General features: G+C 35.5%; 2 protein-coding genes across 5 annotated transcripts in view; one reads left to right on the top strand and one right to left on the bottom strand.

The window, feature by feature from the left end:
- Window positions 1-1,050, top strand: part of LOC145692481 (uncharacterized) — a 43,938-nt gene extending 42,888 nt beyond the window's left edge. For both annotated transcript variants that reach the window (XM_081767790.1, XM_081767797.1), the window contains exon 9: window positions 721-1,050. In XM_081767790.1, coding sequence (XP_081623916.1) covers window positions 721-927 — 207 coding nt within the window. In that variant the 3' untranslated portion in view covers window positions 928-1,050. The remainder of the gene's footprint in view (window positions 1-720) is intronic.
- A 6,428-nt stretch (window positions 1,051-7,478) lies between these two features.
- The window catches only part of LOC145692468 (WD repeat-containing protein 11-like), a 91,157-nt gene continuing 79,800 nt past the window's right edge, over window positions 7,479-18,835 (bottom strand). For all 3 annotated transcript variants that reach the window (XM_081767776.1, XM_081767777.1, XM_081767780.1), the window contains 3 exons: window positions 16,651-16,820; window positions 16,167-16,311; window positions 7,479-8,018 (listed from right to left, as the gene is read on the bottom strand). In XM_081767776.1, the coding sequence (XP_081623902.1) occupies window positions 7,870-8,018; window positions 16,167-16,311; window positions 16,651-16,820 (464 nt within the window). In that variant the 3' untranslated portion in view covers window positions 7,479-7,869. The remainder of the gene's footprint in view (window positions 8,019-16,166; window positions 16,312-16,650; window positions 16,821-18,835) is intronic.

The following is an 18,835-nucleotide window of genomic DNA, read 5'->3' as shown; positions in this document are numbered from 1 at the left end:
CGAAATCTCTTAAATACTTTCTCTTGTTAAACACTTAGATATGAATTTATAAATTTGTACCCATAAAAGGTTAATGTCAATATGTTCTTTAAATTAGAGACATGGCATTTGGAATTTAAACTTTTCATTTAAAATAACTCATCACACATTTAAATGAGAATCGGCTAATTCACTATGAAATAACTGGAGAAACATAAATTCATTGGAGGAAGTAAACCTTTTAAACACCACTCTACGTTTAAAAAAAAAGCCATCTCATCTACTTCTTTATTAAATCACTCAGTTTAAATAACAGTGTATTTAAGTTTTGTAAACAGTTCTAAAAGAATAATATTTGATCTACAAAGGAAGAAAACGAAATGAGATAGTTAACTAATAAGCCAATATCTCAGGATTCGTTAGGTTTAGGTAAATGAAATTTGGTATTTAGACTTTGCATTTAATATAATTAAAAACATGTTACATAGAGAGAGAGAGAAAGAAGTGGAGGGCAAGTCAGGCTTGTGCTGTACCGCCATTTTCAATCGCTCGGCCCGGCAGAAATTTACCAATAATGCTCGAAGTATGTCATGAACAGCCACACAAGTGAGCGTATAAATGTAGTATTCATTAAACTTTATTCTCCTCGTGCATAGAACAGGCACTTATGCCATTATAAATAATTTATATTATCTTTGGATGTCATATGTGTTTTGAAATGGTATATCTTTTATTTTCCAGTTTGAAACGAACGAGGAATCTTACGGTGAAATGATATGGAAATTCCTGGAAGAATATGCTTCTAAATATGCGTTGGCTGAGGAAATCACAGGACGCAAGATACCGAATTACTTGAAAAAAGCCAAAGACGACTTATTGGCTATGTTAAATGTAAAGCCATCTCCTTTAACACCTTACTCTGTAACAATATCTCGTGACAATGCTTAATTGAAGCTACTGAACATTGGCTGTGAATTTATGATTTTATAATTCTTTTACAGTATACGTGGAGAAACTATTTTTTTGTATTTTTTTAAAGACTAAGTGAAACAATATAATATTTTGTCATAACACAAATTGTTATTTCTATAGTACAGTCCGATGAAAAGTAGATTTCGTCCTTCATTTCCTTTTTCTAGTAATTTTCTAGTAGATGGACGTTATTTCAAAATATGGAACAGAATAGGATTTAAAATTGAGAATCGGCTAATTCATTCTGAAATACCTGGAGAAACATAAATTCATTGGAGGAAGTAAACCTTTTGAACATCACTCTACGTTTAAAAAAACGCCATCTCCTCTACTTCTTTATTAAATCACTCAGTATAATTAAGTTTTGTAAACAGTTCTAAAAGAATAATACTAATAATATATTCAATACTAATAAACAGGAACAAGAGGCAGCTCCCACCGACTACAGATAACTGGACATTTTTGTCACGATTCATACAATATATAGGGTGTTTAAGGGGAAAGGGCAATACGTTACGAAACGGTAGTATGGGTGTTTCTAAGCAAAAGAGTTCTTATAAGCATGGGGTCCTATTCTCAACTGTTTGATAGTTACAAGTTGTGAAACATTTTTGATCTTATGTTTCTTATTACCCACCATGTAGTCAATCTACAGAGGTGAAACATTGCGCATTTGAAAGGTGATGAAATGGCCTTTCCAACGGTATGCAACATGTGGCAGTGGTCTCTTTGGAAGATAAGTTATTGAGGGAAATTTAGGAATCAGCGTTACCATCCTTTTTTTTTTTTTTAATAAGCTTAACCCTCCCCAATTTCCTTCAATAACTTATCTTTGAAATACACCACTGCTATATATTGCATACCGTTGGAAAGGTCACTTCATCACCTTTTAAATGCACTGTATCTTACCTGTTTAGAATAACTATAGAGTGACCATTAAGCAGTATAAAATCAAGGATGGTTCACAATCTGTAGCTCTCAAACCCATCTTCATGAGCTCTCCTTTGCTCAGATTCACCCATACTATCACTTCTTAAAGTATTGTCCTTTACCCCTGAAACACCCTATATATATATACGAGGGCTATCCAGAAAGTAGATTACGTTTTCGTCTGTGTCCGCTAGGGGCGGGGCTAGCGCGGCCATCTTGGGGTCAGAGCGTTGCGCAGCTCAGTCGGCATCTAGCCGTGCTAGTGAGAGGTTCGTGCTGTGCTCCGTTAAGATACTGTGACGGTTTGAAATGTCTGCGTTAATTGAAAATCCCGCGAGCTGCGAGGTGCGTGCAGTAATAAGGTTTCTGACAGCAAAAAACTGTAAACCGATAGAAATCTATCGGCAGCTGTGTGAAGTGTATGGGGACAACATTATCACTGAAGGTGGAGTGCGACAGTGGGTCATAAGATTTAAAAATGGCCGAACCAATGTTCACGACGAAGATCGAAGTGAGAGACCCAGCAAAGTGACTGCCGAACTTGTCGAAAAAGTCGATGTTAAAGTCCGTGAAAATCGAAAGTTCACAATAACGGAACTTTCTTTGAGTTTTCCACAAATTTCGCGAAGTTTGTTGCACGAAATCATCAGCGAAAAGCTTGGTTACCACAAGTTTTGTGCAAGATGGATTCCAAAAATCTTGACAGAGGACCACAAAAATCAGCGAATGGCTGCAGCGTTGCACTTTTTGGACGCCTACAATAAGGATGGTGACTCTTTACTCGATCGCATCGTTACTGGTGACGAAACATGGGTGAAACACGTGAACTGTGAAACGAAATTGCAATCAATGCAGTGGGGGCACACAGGTTCTCCCCAAAAACCCAAGAAATGCATGCAAACAATGTCGGCAAGGAAGATGATGGCGACTGTTTTTTGGGACAGAAAAGGTGTGATTTTGGTGGACTTCCTGGAAAGAGGCACTACAATAAACGCTCAAAGGTATTGCCAAACTCTGCAAAACCTCAGAAGAGCAATTCAAAACAAGCGCAGAGGAATGTTGAGCTCTAAGATCTTGTTGATTCACGACAACGCCCGGCCCCACACGGCAAATGTCACGCGTGAAGTTCTTGAATCTTTTCAGTGGGAGTTGTTTCCTCATCCGCCGTACAGTCCCGACCTGGCACCGAGCGACTTCCACCTATTCCCAGCAATGAAGAAGTGGCTGGCTATGCAGCGTTTTGATGACGACGAACAGCTGCAAGAAGAGGTAACGAAGTGGTTGAAGTCGCAGGCGGCCGAATTTTTCGACGAAGGAATTTCCAAGCTCGTACATCGCTACGATAAATGCCTTAATTTGAATGGTGACTATGTCGAAAAGTAGTATTTGTGTGTGGCTTTCATCTGTATATAATAAAATTTGTTTCCTATACTTTGTTGATTTTTTATTCCAAAACGTAATCTACTTTCTGGATAGCCCTCGTATAATAGGATTATAGGCATCAGGCGCCAACATTCAACCTTCCAAGTTGTAGTAAGAATGCTAACTGGTAGGATGCTTCAGAAAATATTATTATTATTATTATTATTATTATTATTATTATTATTATTATTATTATTATATCCTACTGATTTTTGTAACGAACAAAAAGCTTTTTTCTTTTTTTAAATTTTTACTCAGTATGCTTTCAATTTCTTATATATACATAAAAGAGAAAATTAACTGACTGATTCACTGATTCAATCATCGACAAATCTCTGAAAGTACTATGCGTACATCGGGTGGTGACAAAAAGTATGGGAAAAAATTCCCTATCAGTTTTCCAGAACATTTTTTTGAAATTTTACCTGATATGTAATTAGCCATACAGACTTTCCCATGTTGATGGTACAACGAGATCAACAAAACATAATACGTTAAGTAATATTTTTACCGTAATCAATCAGAAAAATGAAAAATATAAAAGCAAATACAACGTGTTTTACTATTAAGTTACAAAACACTTGCCTAACAAAACTTCCTACGCAAAGCAAGAAATTCTTTTCTGAAATTTGAATCTGTAACTTTCGTCATATGATGAAAATTTCGTACACATGAAAGGAAAAAGTTACAATGGGACACTCACTAAAAAAGGGTAAATGCATGTACACAAAACCAGCCGTGGTATTTTAACGATGTATCTTTAGAAAAAAAAATTAATATTATGTAATTCAAATCACTTCTTCAAAGGCTCTTATTTTCTCATCAATATGACTCATATCTTCCATTATTTTGGTCTTCTTAGCTTCAAGCTAGTTTAGAATTATCTTTATTTTTCTGTCCAGTTTCTTTTGTTCGTTTTCCTTTTCCTCTCGTCGTTGATTTGTTGCTCCAGCAAACGAGTACGAGCATTTCCTGCATAAGAATACTGGATTTCCTTATGGATACTTCCTCACGGCCACCCGAAGAAGGTACTGAATCGTACACAAGTCTGAGTGCTACTAAAGTTTGTTCTTTTACACTATCTGCTACACAAATCTCCTTTCTAGATTTGAATTTTCATTACAGAAAATCAAGACCATTTTAACATCTTTACACAATTTTACTCTGAAATATTCAAATTCTTTAGCCAAAAGGCATCCAAACACTGTCTAATTCCAGAATACTGACTAATAACACAAATTGAACAAAATTCTCTGAACTGTTACTTAACTCTATCTGTGCTCTTGCCATAAAATCAATTATTTTCAACTATCATTCTGTAATTCCATAAATCTGTAATTCTATCACAGATTTATGTAATTCCTGAGTTTTTATAGTGCCAAGCTTTCGACTCTCCCCTGGAGTCTTGGTCACGGAGGGTAAAAACAGGAAGGAAAAGAAACGAAACATCAAGGAATAAAAAGGAACGAACTTACCAAGCGAAGAGTTGTGTTGTACAAAAAACACATCCAGTGCGTCAGCGATCACCAAATGAGGTGAAGCGAACTAAAATATGGCGGAGTCAATTTGCGTGCGTTTCCTATTCCTTGTTGGAAGGTTGTCAACTTATTTTTATTGCCATGCCAATGCTGTGAAAATTTTGAAATTACCGCCTCCCATTCATCACTCATCCACCCCTTATCTAGATTTAATTTTGGATTTTTTAAATGAATAAATACATTTTTGAAAACCAGTCTATTTCATCTCTAGCCCCAAATAAAATTTTTGAACTTTCTACCCTGTGTTGCGTTTCTTTTACATTTTTCGATAAACCTGACACCGGATTTTCAGCTTTTGAATCTCTAATGTGTTCCTTTACTCGGAGTTTTAAATTTCTTTTCGTTTTGCCTATATAACTCTCTTAGCAATTGCATTTCATTTCGTAAATACCCGATTTTTTATTGGGATCCGTGTAATAACTCTTAAATTGGGTGATGTTCTTTTCTAAAGTTTTGAGGGTTTTAAGGCTGTACGGAAACCGTATTGTGTATAGATTCTGTTTAATGCAGTTTTCAATTTGGGAAAAATAGGTAATCCAATCCATTTGTTTTTTATCTTCTATGTCGGTTTCAGGTTTATCGGAACTTCCTTTTAAACTGGTTATACAAATTATTCAATAATGAAGCTGGGTACCCATTCAAACTGCCCAGCTTCAATAGGTATTCAATCTTTGTCTGTAAATCTGTTTTTAAGGAAATACGACGTATGGCACGTTAAAAGAAATTCTTCCAAATGTTTGCTTTAGTACCTACTGAATGTGCAGATTTGTAATGAATGTATTGTGTACCTGCTGTGGTGAACACTGGTAATGAATTTGTTGTTATGCCTTCGTATATTAAGGTCTAGGTATGTAAGATTGCCGTCCTTTTCTTTCTCAACAGTAAATCTCAAATTCCTGTGATATTATTTTATTTTTTTAAATAAGTATTCCAGTTGTGAATCGTCCTTTTACAAAAAAGTACATCGTCAACATATCTATAATACCGAACTGTATCAAGTTTCCGTTCTTTCAAAATTCTACTTTCAGTCTAAAAAGTACTAGATTAGCTAACAATGATGATAAGGGGTTTTCATGGCTAAACCTTCAACCTGATGATATATTTACTTTCAAATGTGAAAATATTGTATTTAAGGCAACATTCAAGAAGACTGAGAATTTAATTCACTTCTGGAGTACTAAGGTTTTTACTGTACAGGATATTAATGACTGATTCAAAACCTCATTGCAAAGAAATGGACGGATACATGTCAACTACATCAATTGATGCCATTTTAATGCTATTTGCATTATCTAAATTACATATTTATTGAGAAAAACAAAAAGGCTAATACTCACCGCAAAAGATGTACAGTAGAGTTTTCTTCTACATGTAACAAGTAATGCTTTCGGAAGAAACCTCTTCCTTCATCGGCTTGCTTCAAATTCAAAAGAATTTAAAACATGAAGGAGAATTTGGAAGGGTAAAAAAGTTAAGAAATGTAAAAAAACTTTTTGTCATTTTTTTTTTTTTTTTTTTTTTTTTTTAACATTAAAACTATTTTTGACGCTAAATGGCTTGTTAATTATCTTGAAGTGTTTGAATATTCTCCTTACTTATTGCGTAAGTTATTCAATCTTCTAAAAGTTTTAATCTTTTAATGTTTTTTAATCTTTTAATGTTTTTTTTAATCTTTTAAATGTTAAATGGTTTTTGAGTTAAAAGGAGGTCTGCTATGAATTATAACACTAGACCTTTCGTTTCAACTTAAACAGAAAGATTTATTAACAGCTATAGATATCTATTTCACAAAATTTTAACAAGACATATAGTGGTATAAAGATTATCCCCTCACAGGATAAAAATTATGCTACCTTAGCCACAGCTCGAACGAATACCGTTGAAAGATAGGATTGGGAGACAACTTACAATGCAGCCGCCATATCCAGTCCCATGGTTCTTCTTCTTCCAAGAGACCTGCTGCTATAATATCTTTGACTCTATTGATTGACAAAAATGTTTTAGGTTGATGGTTGCATGAACGAACGCTAGCGTTTCCACCCACCTTTTCTTATTTAAAAGTTTATCTTAATCTTAAGTTTCATAAAAATTTTATTTTAATCGTTAATTACCGAAGATTGAGTGTTAGCATGCGGGGTCATGATTTGACTCGTCGTTTCTGGTTCAGTTCAGTTTCGTTTCGTTCTAGTTTAAATTTATTACAATTTGATGTTTTCTTCAAGTATAGCCTCCGGTATGTAAACTCATAAACAGAATTGTCTGCTATCAGAATTTTTTTTATCACTTTAACACTTTTTTTTATCTCTATCTTCCTGGCGGGTTTATGGCGTCTGAACACATGAGAGAAAAAAAAAAGAGAGAGAGAGAGAAGTGCGAAAGGACATTCTGAGAAGTGAAAAGAATTCTAGATTACCTTCCCAGAGGTACTGACGACGGTGACAGAGATTGCTTAGACAGTTCAGTACAATTAAAACACACTTGGACACAATAAGTTGTTAAATACTCTTAAAATTATATAAATATGCATCAATCAACTCTTTACATATGTAATCTTAGTATGGCGAACACTTTAAAGAAAACTGAAAACATATCCTAAATTAATAAATAAGTAAGTGTATTGTCTGCAAGAAGAATAAATGCATGTATGCCAGTTTTATTTATATTTTCAATAATATAAATACAGGTATTACAATATATTATATATATTTGTATATAATTCAATTAACATTACAAATAATATATAATCTTAACGAACAATTTAGCAGTTAAAATTTACAACCTTCTAACAACATTTGCAACTGTCTAGGCAAATTATACCATTATGCTCGTATATATGCAAGAAAAAACAAAATTTATTGAGCAGAGCTCAATAACACAGCCCTCATAATATGACAAATGCTTTACACTGATATACAAAAGAAATACTGTACAAGTATTACAAAAGATTCTCGCATAGTCTTTTTCTGGAATGTACGTCGATACACTTACTCCCGCGAAATCTGATACCATTTTAAGTATAAAGATACCACTACGTCTCTGAAGACAAGTATTCGAACTCACACTTCAGCTTCTCGCCATGTTCTCCAAGGAGCTCACACTGCTTCACAGCCGCTTTTTCGTTCCCAATCGAAAACAGAAATTTTGCAAAATCCAACTGAATTGCCTTATATAAAGGTTGTAACAAAAAGTTAAGGAAAAAGTGAGGTGCATTTCTCAAATCAATTTCTTAACACTTATAATTTCATTTGCTCCACTACAAGTGGCTGAATATTATTAATTTGCCATTTTCAAAAAATAAAAGCTTTTCCACTATTTTCGCTTTAACTCTAGGCTAACTACAAGTTGAATCAGAAATATGTCTGCGCGTTTGAAATGAGAGTAGTGTATTATTGTACATTATAGAGAGATATAGTGAATATAATTGTAATGTGTGTAAGGTGAGAAGAAGGAAGTGAGAACAAAGTTACATGGAAAATGTACAGAAACTTAAACTGCAGACAGCGAAGAGGAGCTAAGGTTAGGGAAGCAAAATAGAGACGTAGATGTGACGACAGAGGAATTATATAGAATAGGAAAAGATAACATCACGTATATTGAAGTGAAATCAATGAACAGGTACAAGCAAGAAAGAACTATGATTTTTAAAAAAATTAAAAAAATGGAAAGACAATACGAACGAAGTTAATAGGAGGCTGGAAGCGATACACTGAACCGTAGTATGAAAACAAGAAGTGGCCAAATAGTCAAGATATTGAAAAGAAGCAAAAACAAATTAAACAGGTTAATAAAGGATCTTGAGCGATACGATCGGGAAAACTCTTTGGAAAATGAAGAACAGAAGGAACTTGAACAGATCATGTAACAATTCAACTGGTTATGAATATATAGAGAGAAGGAAATAATGAAATCTTACAAACTTGTAAACGAATACATATACGAGACGCATGTCAAAAAAATAAATAAAATTAAAAGGCCGATAATTTTTTTACGCGAAGTTCACAGTACTGATGAAGCGGAGCATGCGCAGGAGTATGCCCTATTATTCTATGATTGCAACAGATAAAATCGTCCGAGTGAAGTTGCGTACGTGCGAGTAGCAGTAAGGTGAAATGCCTGCCGTAATACAAAATCTGTTATACGATTTCTGAACGTCAAAGGACAGAATGCAGCTGACATCCACCGGGAATTGTGTCATTTACGAACCGATAGTAATGAGTAAAGAGAAGGTCAGGCAACTCTGCAGAGCTTCGGAAAGGGCTTTCAAATATCCATAACGATGTGCGTACAGAAAGGCCTAGTGTTCAAATGGACAATTTGGGTTTAACGCGTTAACAAGACAGTGTGATTCAATCGCCAGTTCACAATAACTGATCTTGCCAAAGAGTTTCCTGAAGCATCTGCAAAAAGGGGCAGTCCACATGTTACGTAACGCTATTTTTGAATAAGTTTTTCCCCCTCTCTCTTCCTTGTCACACTTCGTAACGCAAGGTCGAACCCCTCCCCCCTTTGTTAGGCAACACTTTTAGATTTTTGTTTTTTCGCCAATTTTGTTTATTTTGGGGATTATTACAATAAAAAAAAAAAAAAAAACAACTTTTAATGGTAGTACTTTTTATCAAAAATGCTTGTATTCTCAATAATATTTGTAGTGGTTTTTTCGCCAACAAATCAAAGTATTAGAAAATAATACTATCGTAATACTATTTTAATCCCATAAAGTTGTTTAATTAACCAATCTTAATTCTTTGAAATTGCATACTCGGGGTGTCTACTAAAATTCCAAAATGAAATTTCGTGACCTTTTCGTGACCTTTTCTTTACCAAATCACACAACTTCCTAACATTCTCAAGGGCGAATTTGGGTGCAAATTAGGTCGAATTTTCATCCATGCGATAGAAACGTACTTTGCTAGCGATTTGGTAGCGTATAAAGCCGACCATAGACATTTTTGGTGGTGAATTTTGACGTTTTATAAAACAAAATTTTCCAATATGTACTTACATTTGCACAGTTAAAAAAATAGTGACCCAAAAGCTACATTTCGTGACAGTTTTCTGATTTCGTGACATTCGTGATCGATAGACACCCTGATACTGTCGTTTTCCCAGGGAGATTACATTCATCCTTTTGGATCACCGATGATTGGCAAGGAGTAAATAGTGCAGTAAGATGCAGGTGAAACAGGATCTAAAGAATTGACATCGACTTTTTTTTTTTTTTTTCGGAATCAAGGATGTTTCGTGTATTTAAAGTTTGCCGGTGTCGACGATCCAAAGAAGTTATCTTCCTCGTCGACCACAGATTCTAAGTGGCTGCATACGTGACAGAGCAGGGGCATCTTCTTTGCGAACAAGCTTTCGAGCATCTTCTTTGGACTTTGGACTTCAGTTTATCCCTTTTCAAATTGTTGTTCTAAATCAGTGCCAGAATATGAATAAACTTGATTTCTTCAGAAATATTCAAATCCAAAAGTCTAAAAATTTAATACGAGATGAATATCAGACGAATTAGGTTTTTAATATCTTATTTTACTCTACAAATCGTGGATCATTTTGTCGCGATAGCCATAAAACGGAATTTTATTGTATTGTAATATGTAGGATTCATCACTAGTCATGCTGGTGTCTAGTAGCGTCTTCCAATCATTTCTGCATGATTCAGTTTATATAAGCTATATGTTCACAATTTTCCGAAACAATATATATATTTATCTATAAAAAAAGAAAAGAGCTGAATAAAATTATTTGTTTACAAGATTGCATGTAAACCTGAGAATAAAAATAAAAATTACAGTAAATATATATATGTTACGTAATGAAGACCTAAACTCCCTCCTCCCCCTTGTCACACTGTCACATTTCGTAAAGCAAGGCCGAACCCACTCCCCCCCCCCTTTGCCACGTTACGTAATATGTGGAAGACCCCAAACAGTGCATCGAGCTGTGACTGATAAACTGAGTTATAACAAACTGTATGCGAGATAGGTGAAAAAATGCTGTCAGACGCTTACAAAGAGCAAAGAATGAGAGCCGCACTTGAATTTTTGGCCCACTGGGGAGGATGGGTATGACCTCTTTTCTCACATAGTGATGGGAAATGAAACTTGAATATCGCACGCCTTGGAAAGTAGAAGCAGCATCAGTGACGTTTTCTCGGTGTTACTGCGTTTACCGGTGGTAAACAAATAATCAGAGCAAAATATATTGTTTTAATTTTGGTTCACTCCAAGTACAAATAAAAATGTCTTGTGAGTTTAACTATATATCTTCACTGCGCTCCAGTACGAGATTGCAACACCAGCACCACCTAGCGAATACAAGAATCTGTTGAGTTTACTGGAGGAAGGAGCGAGCAACCAACATGTTGCAACATCTACTATATATCTAAATAATTATATGTTTTTTTTAGCACGTTTTATTGTATTAATGAAAATTTGTTTTCTGTAATACCTATTTTGATAGCTACAAAATACACAATTAAAATATAAAATAAAGAAAAAAACTACAACAACCAAATTGTTTTCTATACGACAACTCACTCGTGTTTTGTTTCTATACTACTTTGGGTTCTTTCTTGGACGTTGGCTTCCTCCAAAGCAGAACAAGTGGGGGCGGAAGGGTCAAGGTGCGAAACAAAGAAAGAAAAACTACAAAAGAGTAGCATTTGCGATTGTAAGCTTCAGTTTAGATTGCGCGGTGGAGTAGTGTGAGCGGTTTTTTTTTTTTTTTTTTTTTTTTACTTTGGTGTGTTTTTACTGTGTAGAAGCAATAATGATAAATTTAAGTAAGCCTGCTTATCCTGAATAAAAATGTGAATCTTCGAAGCGCATCGTAGATTGTCATTGCGATTCACAACAACCTCGGTAGAGCGTTCCGTCTCCTCCCTAAAAACAATCAAGATTACTATCGATTCGCACATGGACAGGAGAGACTCAATTCCTTATCTCTGATTTCCATTGAGAAAACAAATACTGTGTTAAATGAGATAAAATGTACGTTTCGAATTTTATGATGCTTTTACTCCGAATTTACAAAGGGAGTCCGAATTCAATTCATAGCGGGAACTAATGTGGTTCGGATTCCACATAAGCTGTAGGTCCACGTCGCTGTTGGAAGAGACGTGAAACTCAAAATCAAATCAAATGAACTTTACGAAAAAGACCAGCAGATTGGAGTGTGGTTCTAGAAATTACAAATGATTACAGGAAAGTAAGAGGAAACAGACCTCACAGTTTACGGTAAGTTATTAACTATTTTACTGCGTCTACCAGCAAATAAACAGTAGGTCTATTCCATTTTATTTATTTATTTTTGTGTATAATGTTCAAGGATTATGCACCGAGGCTATAAAGGAGACAATGAAGCTGATGATAAAATGACGGAATAAAGAAAATGGGAGGAAAAGGGAAAACCCTAAAAACACATAGTGTTGGTCTTGTACAAAGCTCACTTGGCAGGCGGGATCGAACCAGGGACTCCAATACCAGAGGAAAGCGCTCTGCTACTGAGCCACTATGGCTATTTGTCTATTGACCGGGCCTAACAAACTAAGTTATAATTAGTATATACATTGCGAATACACTTCTTGCGTAATTATACAGTTAAGATGCTCAGAAATATGGAATATGGTGAGAAATAATGTTACAGTGAAGATATCCTGTGGCCTCACGTAGCGTAATTGCTAACGTTCTCGCCTTCGGTGCGAGCGGTACCGGGTTCGATTCCCCGTGGGGGCACTCTGTCGAAAAAAGTGTAAAAAGCTTTTTGAGCCCAGCCACTCTGAATGGGGTTTTCCTCATTTACACCAGGCAAATGCCGGGGTGGTACCTAACTTATAGGTCCCACGCCGCTTCCTTCCTTCCCCATTCCTTTCTTCTTTCCCTTTTCCCAGATAGTGTGCTCGCCAAGGGACGTCATCGCTCAAACGTGACGGGCTAAATGGCCATAGATGCCGAAAGCCCAGAAACCTAATTCCTAATATATTATCCTGCACAACCTGCGTAAACATTAATAAATTTTCAGGATACGCCACTGAACAGCATTCAATGTAATGGTGGAACTTTAGTTCTTCTAAAGTGAGAAAAATTCAAACAAACATCATCCGTTCTCAAAATTATGGCAACATTATTTTGGAACCAAAGGGTGTGATTTTTGTGGAATTTTTGGAATTACGACGAACAATTACAGCACATATGTATTGCCAAACACTGAATAATATGCGACGCGCCATCTAAAATCGGCGTGGAGGAATCCTACACTCTCGAATTCTTCTGATCCATAACACCCGCTCATACACAGCTGCTCGTACTGTTGAGACATTTCAAAGATTTCGATGAGAACTACTCAATCATCATCCTTACAGTTCCGATCTTGCCATTGCGATTTCTTTCTTTTTCTTCACTTGAAAAGTGGCTTGCATCGAAGCGTTTCAACGACAATGAAGTGCTCAAAACATCAATTCTGGACTTGCTGCACTCTCAGGCGGTAGATTTTTACACTGAGGGTACAGACCCGTGTCCACAAAGGGGGGGGGCAAGGGGGCGCCCCCCTAAACTCTGGCTGGCCCCTAAGAAAGTTTCACGGTAGGCTTGCAAATGAACTATAATATGGTGATGAAGTATAATATGATTGGGTCACCCCCCTAACTTCTACCGGGGCCCCTAAAGTTTTGGGCTGGCTATGGGCCTGTGAGGGTGTACGGAAGCTTATCCCACGCTATCAGAAATGTTTGGAGGTTCATGCGACTACGTCAAAAAATGACCAAGATGTGTATTTGTATACCAACCAGAATAAATTTCTCTCCTATCACTTTTTTTTCTAAAATAATAATAATAATAATAATAAATAATAATAATAATAATAATAATAATGCGCCTCGTATGAAACAAGGGCAAAAATATTTTCCTAAGATAATTGTGATTCCACTGGCTAACAAATAGAATGCCAACATATCTCAGCATTACAGTGCGCTTAGTCTGAACGCATGCATTTAAGCTTGCACTCGATCGTGCTTAACACCGCAGCGACTTGCAAAGTATGATTCTGATGATATTTTTTAAGTAACACCTTTCCACGACATCCTGATGAGACGTTGTTCTTTACAGCAACTGGACTCTTTCGTCGTTATCTGTTGAATGTCCAGCCATAGTGAAAATGAATCTTATCTGGTTTTAACTGATACGGCATAAGAACAACAAATGGCAGAACTGCTACTCATAACTGTTGTCAGACAATTCATAGGCTTACAAAATATTTTCGTCACCGATTACCGAAAACATAGTAAGTTACTTGTTACTTGACATAAATGCCAAATATACTGCATAATGGTTTGCTTATAGCAAACAATAAAATCTAATGCAAATTCTCACTGACAATTACTTATTATTTCTGATATGGTCGGAAGGCGATGTTATTAGTGTTAAATTAACACACAAGTAACACCTTAAAGTGGTAGTTATTTTGTGTTGTTTTAACATATTTTTTGCTGTGTGGGAAACGACAATCCTGATGTGACAGACAAATACGCCCTCTTAGCAGGCGTGATATTGGAGTACTCTTTACCTAATCCAGAATTCAGTTGCAAGTTCTACTATCAGATACGCTACAATAGCAAGCGAATTGGAAGTAAGACAATGAGAATAACTTTATTCACAGAAGTCCCGCCTTAGAAACTGGTAGGCATTTTGTGTAGTAATCACAGAAATGATGGGATTCTGATGCGGTTGCGTATTGGATATACTGATCTTATGCATTCTTACTGAGTAGAGTAACTATCCATACTAGGAACAGTATATCATTCCGGGATGTACTTAAACACGCACTACGATTCGTCAACTCTAAGTATTTGGTAAGTTGTTATGTTGTATCTTTATAACATTTATTTATAGATTTTACGAATATCTTTGTAGTTAGTTTTTAACACGGAAATCCCTTATATGAGCTAAACGTTTAGCAAAAATGTTTCATATAAGATTAGAAGATTATATGAAAGAAAAGTGAGGAAAAGAAGAAACAGTTGGATTTAGGAAGAAAAAGGATATTTAAAATTCAATTATCTTACTTCTAATAATCAACAAGAAGATGAAAAGACGCGTATGCTAACATATAGTCACCAGGGAGCTGTAAAATGTTTCTTATTCGATAAGAATATTTTCTCTTTTGTAACTTTCATGCTACATAACATACAAATCTCGAAAACATTATCATTATTATTACTTACCTGAAGAAAGCGTGCTGAATACATAATAATAATTATAATAACAATAAAATCACTTCGTTATAAATCATATATATATACAATCATGAGATAGCATTTACTTTCCTAATTTTATGGATTACGATACTGATACACATTTTTTTAAATGCAATAAGATATTTAATTTATACTCTCTAAGATCAAGAAAACTGATGGTATAAGGAAATTAATTTTAATAAATTGGTGGAATAAAAACATTGTCTGGCTGAAGTTTAACGTCACTTTTCAATACCGGGGCTATTGAAATACAATATGAACCACTACTTGGGTTTGTATTTGAGGAAAGTATTTCTACCGGACATCGAACCCGGGGCCACGTAGCTACCTGGATACAGAAAATGAAAAAATGAAATTTTCTAGTTTAACACGGGCACTGGAATGAGAAAGTGGGAGGAAATAGGTGAACACTAAGTAATAACATGAAGAACGTTTTAATTTGTCTATCCAAGCTCCCATGGCGTAAAAACGAACCAGAGTTATTGTACTTCCCTACATACTCATCGTTTCTTACCATAAAAAATGCTCACAGGACAATCATCATATTATATAATCGTTACTGTTGCTACCTAGCCTTTTCAGAAATGAAACTGTGAGTGAGATTCATGGGAGGACACGCCGGTGCTCTAGTCTCCAGCCACCAACCAGCGAATCAGTTCTAGTCCGCCACTGTTTGTGTACATAATACTTTAGCAAGAGTTCAGTAAATCAATTTATTCAAGTAATATTTTTTTTTATTTGTTTATTTTTACCTTACTGATGCAAATAATTATAGCGAATTAGTTCTATCTAAATACGACAATCATACGTAGGTTTTAAACTTTTACAATATTTTCATTTCAACTATGTGTTTCGATGTGCCACGATTGCTGAACCCAAATACAGAATTTGGACCAAAGGCAAGTGCTTTATCATTAAGTCCCGGTGCCTCCCAAGAAGTATATTCCTTACTATAGTATCTTCTTGATCAGAATCGCGCTATATTTATGTAGCAAATAATCTAATCATTGTAAATCTCAAGCATAAAAACTCTTTAAAAATGGGTTCATTTATAAATTTCAATAAAAGGATATCTTTTTGATCGTTTTGAGTGATAAGTCCACATTCAATGCAAGCTTGTAACAGAAGACCTGCTCTCTGATGAAGCCTCATCAGACCAAGGAGCTCCAACGCTTTCTCGAAGTGTCCCATTGATATATTTACCAGAACAGCTTTTTCCTGGAAGGAAAAGAAAATTCGTTAAAAACATTCATATGTAAAGAATTTAGTAAATACATGATCATATAATTATTTATTTCCAAAAACCTTCTAGTCCAAAAAGTTTCGAATCGAGATATTCGCATCACCGGAGGTTTTCATGTTATTACATGTATGTATAATTCACCAAAGATCTTAAGATCATTAGAAGCTAAATTACACTTCTCTCAGTGTGTCTGAAAGAAAAAAGCTCCTAGGCTTTTAGTCGATTTACCACATGTTTGTTTGATGGAAGATCTGATGTCCTTTACAAAATGGAAATACATAAAACTAATAAAATAATATTCTGAGTTAATATACCTTTTGTCCATTGTTCCATAAATGATCAACCCACTTCTTCATCACCTCCTGCATTTCATGAAATGGAAGAACTGATTTGGCGAGCCATACAGCTGATTCCCACAAGCCGTACGACAGAAGGTATCTACACGCATCTAAGCCTTTCCCTATTAAGCATAACAACTGAATCCCTAAAAACATAAAACAAAAATATCATTCAATACGTATTCTATATAATAAAAAGGCAATACGTCATTAAAGGAAGTTCTTGTCTTACTTTCCTTAAAACTATCCATGTCCTTTGTCCTTTAAAACGTTTTGTTTTAACATTCTGATACGACACGGAGATTACGTTCTGATACACCGGCTACTATTAACGTAGGCCGGTGCAAATGGAGGGTACACAGATTATCATAAAGAATCAACTCACAGTATCGCTATTCCCCACCACACTATCTCACCTACCAGTGTACTGGATTACAGAACCATGCCACCGGGGCCGCGTTAGGGTTGCTTGAGAATAAAATACACGCATGATACTATATACAAAAAAATTAATCCCAGATTAACACAAGTTTCTTTCTTTCTTTATAATTATTTATTTTGTTTTAATCTGCAAATCTATATTTACCTACGTACAAACATCTTACAATAATCTATAAGATTATGATACGTAAGTGAAATGTTTGAACCACTGATTAGAAATTGAACTGGCATCATAGAAGATTTTGTGCTAATGTTAATTTTGTGTCCATATGAAAACTGATTTCTTTCCAAACGCAGATAATTCACAAAAAAATGCATGGCAGTCTTCTTGCCTGTTAAAAATAGTTAACCAATTCTTTCTCAGGACTTTCTTATTGTTATTGCTCTTGTTTATAAATGATCTAAGTATTAACTGGCCTGAAGAACTTACCTGTTAGTTTGTTAAATAAATATTTCGTGAATTTTGACTGAGGAATCTCTAGCACACAAGATTTCTAATGACTGAGAAATCCACATACTCTAGTATAAAGAAAGTGAATTGCTCTTGATAAACTATCAATATTATTTTCAAAATTTCTTTCCAAAAGCAATTTGCGAAAAGAAAAGTATTTGGCAGGGCAAAAAATAACCGGACAAATGGCGTGAAATATCCAATGACAATGTCATAGCGATAAAATTTACGAGACCTGTGGTTTAGATGTGAGCAAGCCGCATGAATCCGAGATAAGAACCAGATGCGTCGCTACGTAGCAGCACTCTCCGGGAAGGAAGGAAGGTTGTGTAGGTGAAAGTTCCCTCTACAACGTCAGCTGAGTCATAGTGTTCTCAGCGTTAGATGCCACAAAGGAGTCTCGGCGCGGCATTCCATAATAGTTTTTGATGGCAGAGGGCAATACACCAGGTAAAACGTATGAGCGTACAATTGAAGGGCTCTCTGCAATAACAAGGTAAGTGAAAAATGGAGGTTTTGAGTTAGAAAGCTTATAAACTTAAGGTGCAACGTGGTAATTAACAGGAATAAATCTATGTGTATATATACCTATGGAGAAAAGTGGTTTAGCACTTGGTCTATGCTTTGGAGCATAAAATAGCGAATACCGAAAATGTGCAATAATACATAACGAAGGTGAAAAAGTGAGCAGTAATGTTGAAAGGACAGTAGGAACACATAATGACATGTGTGGAAACATTTATGTATTGCAACACACGAGGATACAAAATATCAATAATTTAAGCGTTGTAGACAACAAAATTCGGAAACTGCGCTGTCTTGAGCCTTGTTTAAAACTCCATTTCAGATTCAGTATCCGGAAGCGCAGATACCAAAAAGGTCAGCAGTATTCGGAACGTTCTTGTAAAACTACTGCTTGGCTGAGTGACAAATCGTAGCAGAGCTTCTACATCCTTTTTCTTTGAATCTTTGATTCCCGTTTTGGCTGGTATCTTGAGGAAAAACAAAATGTGTCCAGTGATGGTGTCTGCACGGAATAAGCTTTTCTACTACACCAGTATAGGTTTCAAAAACTGACACATATCCATGTGTGTGTGGGGGGGAGGGGGGGTTAACCCCACCCCTTGTCCGATTTATTAGTAAATCCAAAAACTGGATTCAGATTAGATATCTGAATTACAAATCATGACTTTTGATTTTCAAATCCGACATCTGAAATCCAGATTTAAATCTAAACCCGGATATCCGGAATTCAATTTTTTAAAAATC

The sequence above is a fragment of the Thermobia domestica genome, chromosome 1 (genome assembly GCF_964235325.1).
Source record: "Thermobia domestica chromosome 1, izTheDome1.hap1.1, whole genome shotgun sequence".
Lineage (NCBI taxonomy): Eukaryota > Metazoa > Arthropoda > Insecta > Zygentoma > Lepismatidae > Thermobia > Thermobia domestica.
Note: the sequence above shows the minus strand (reverse complement) of the source record. Positions and strands in the feature narration are given on the sequence as shown.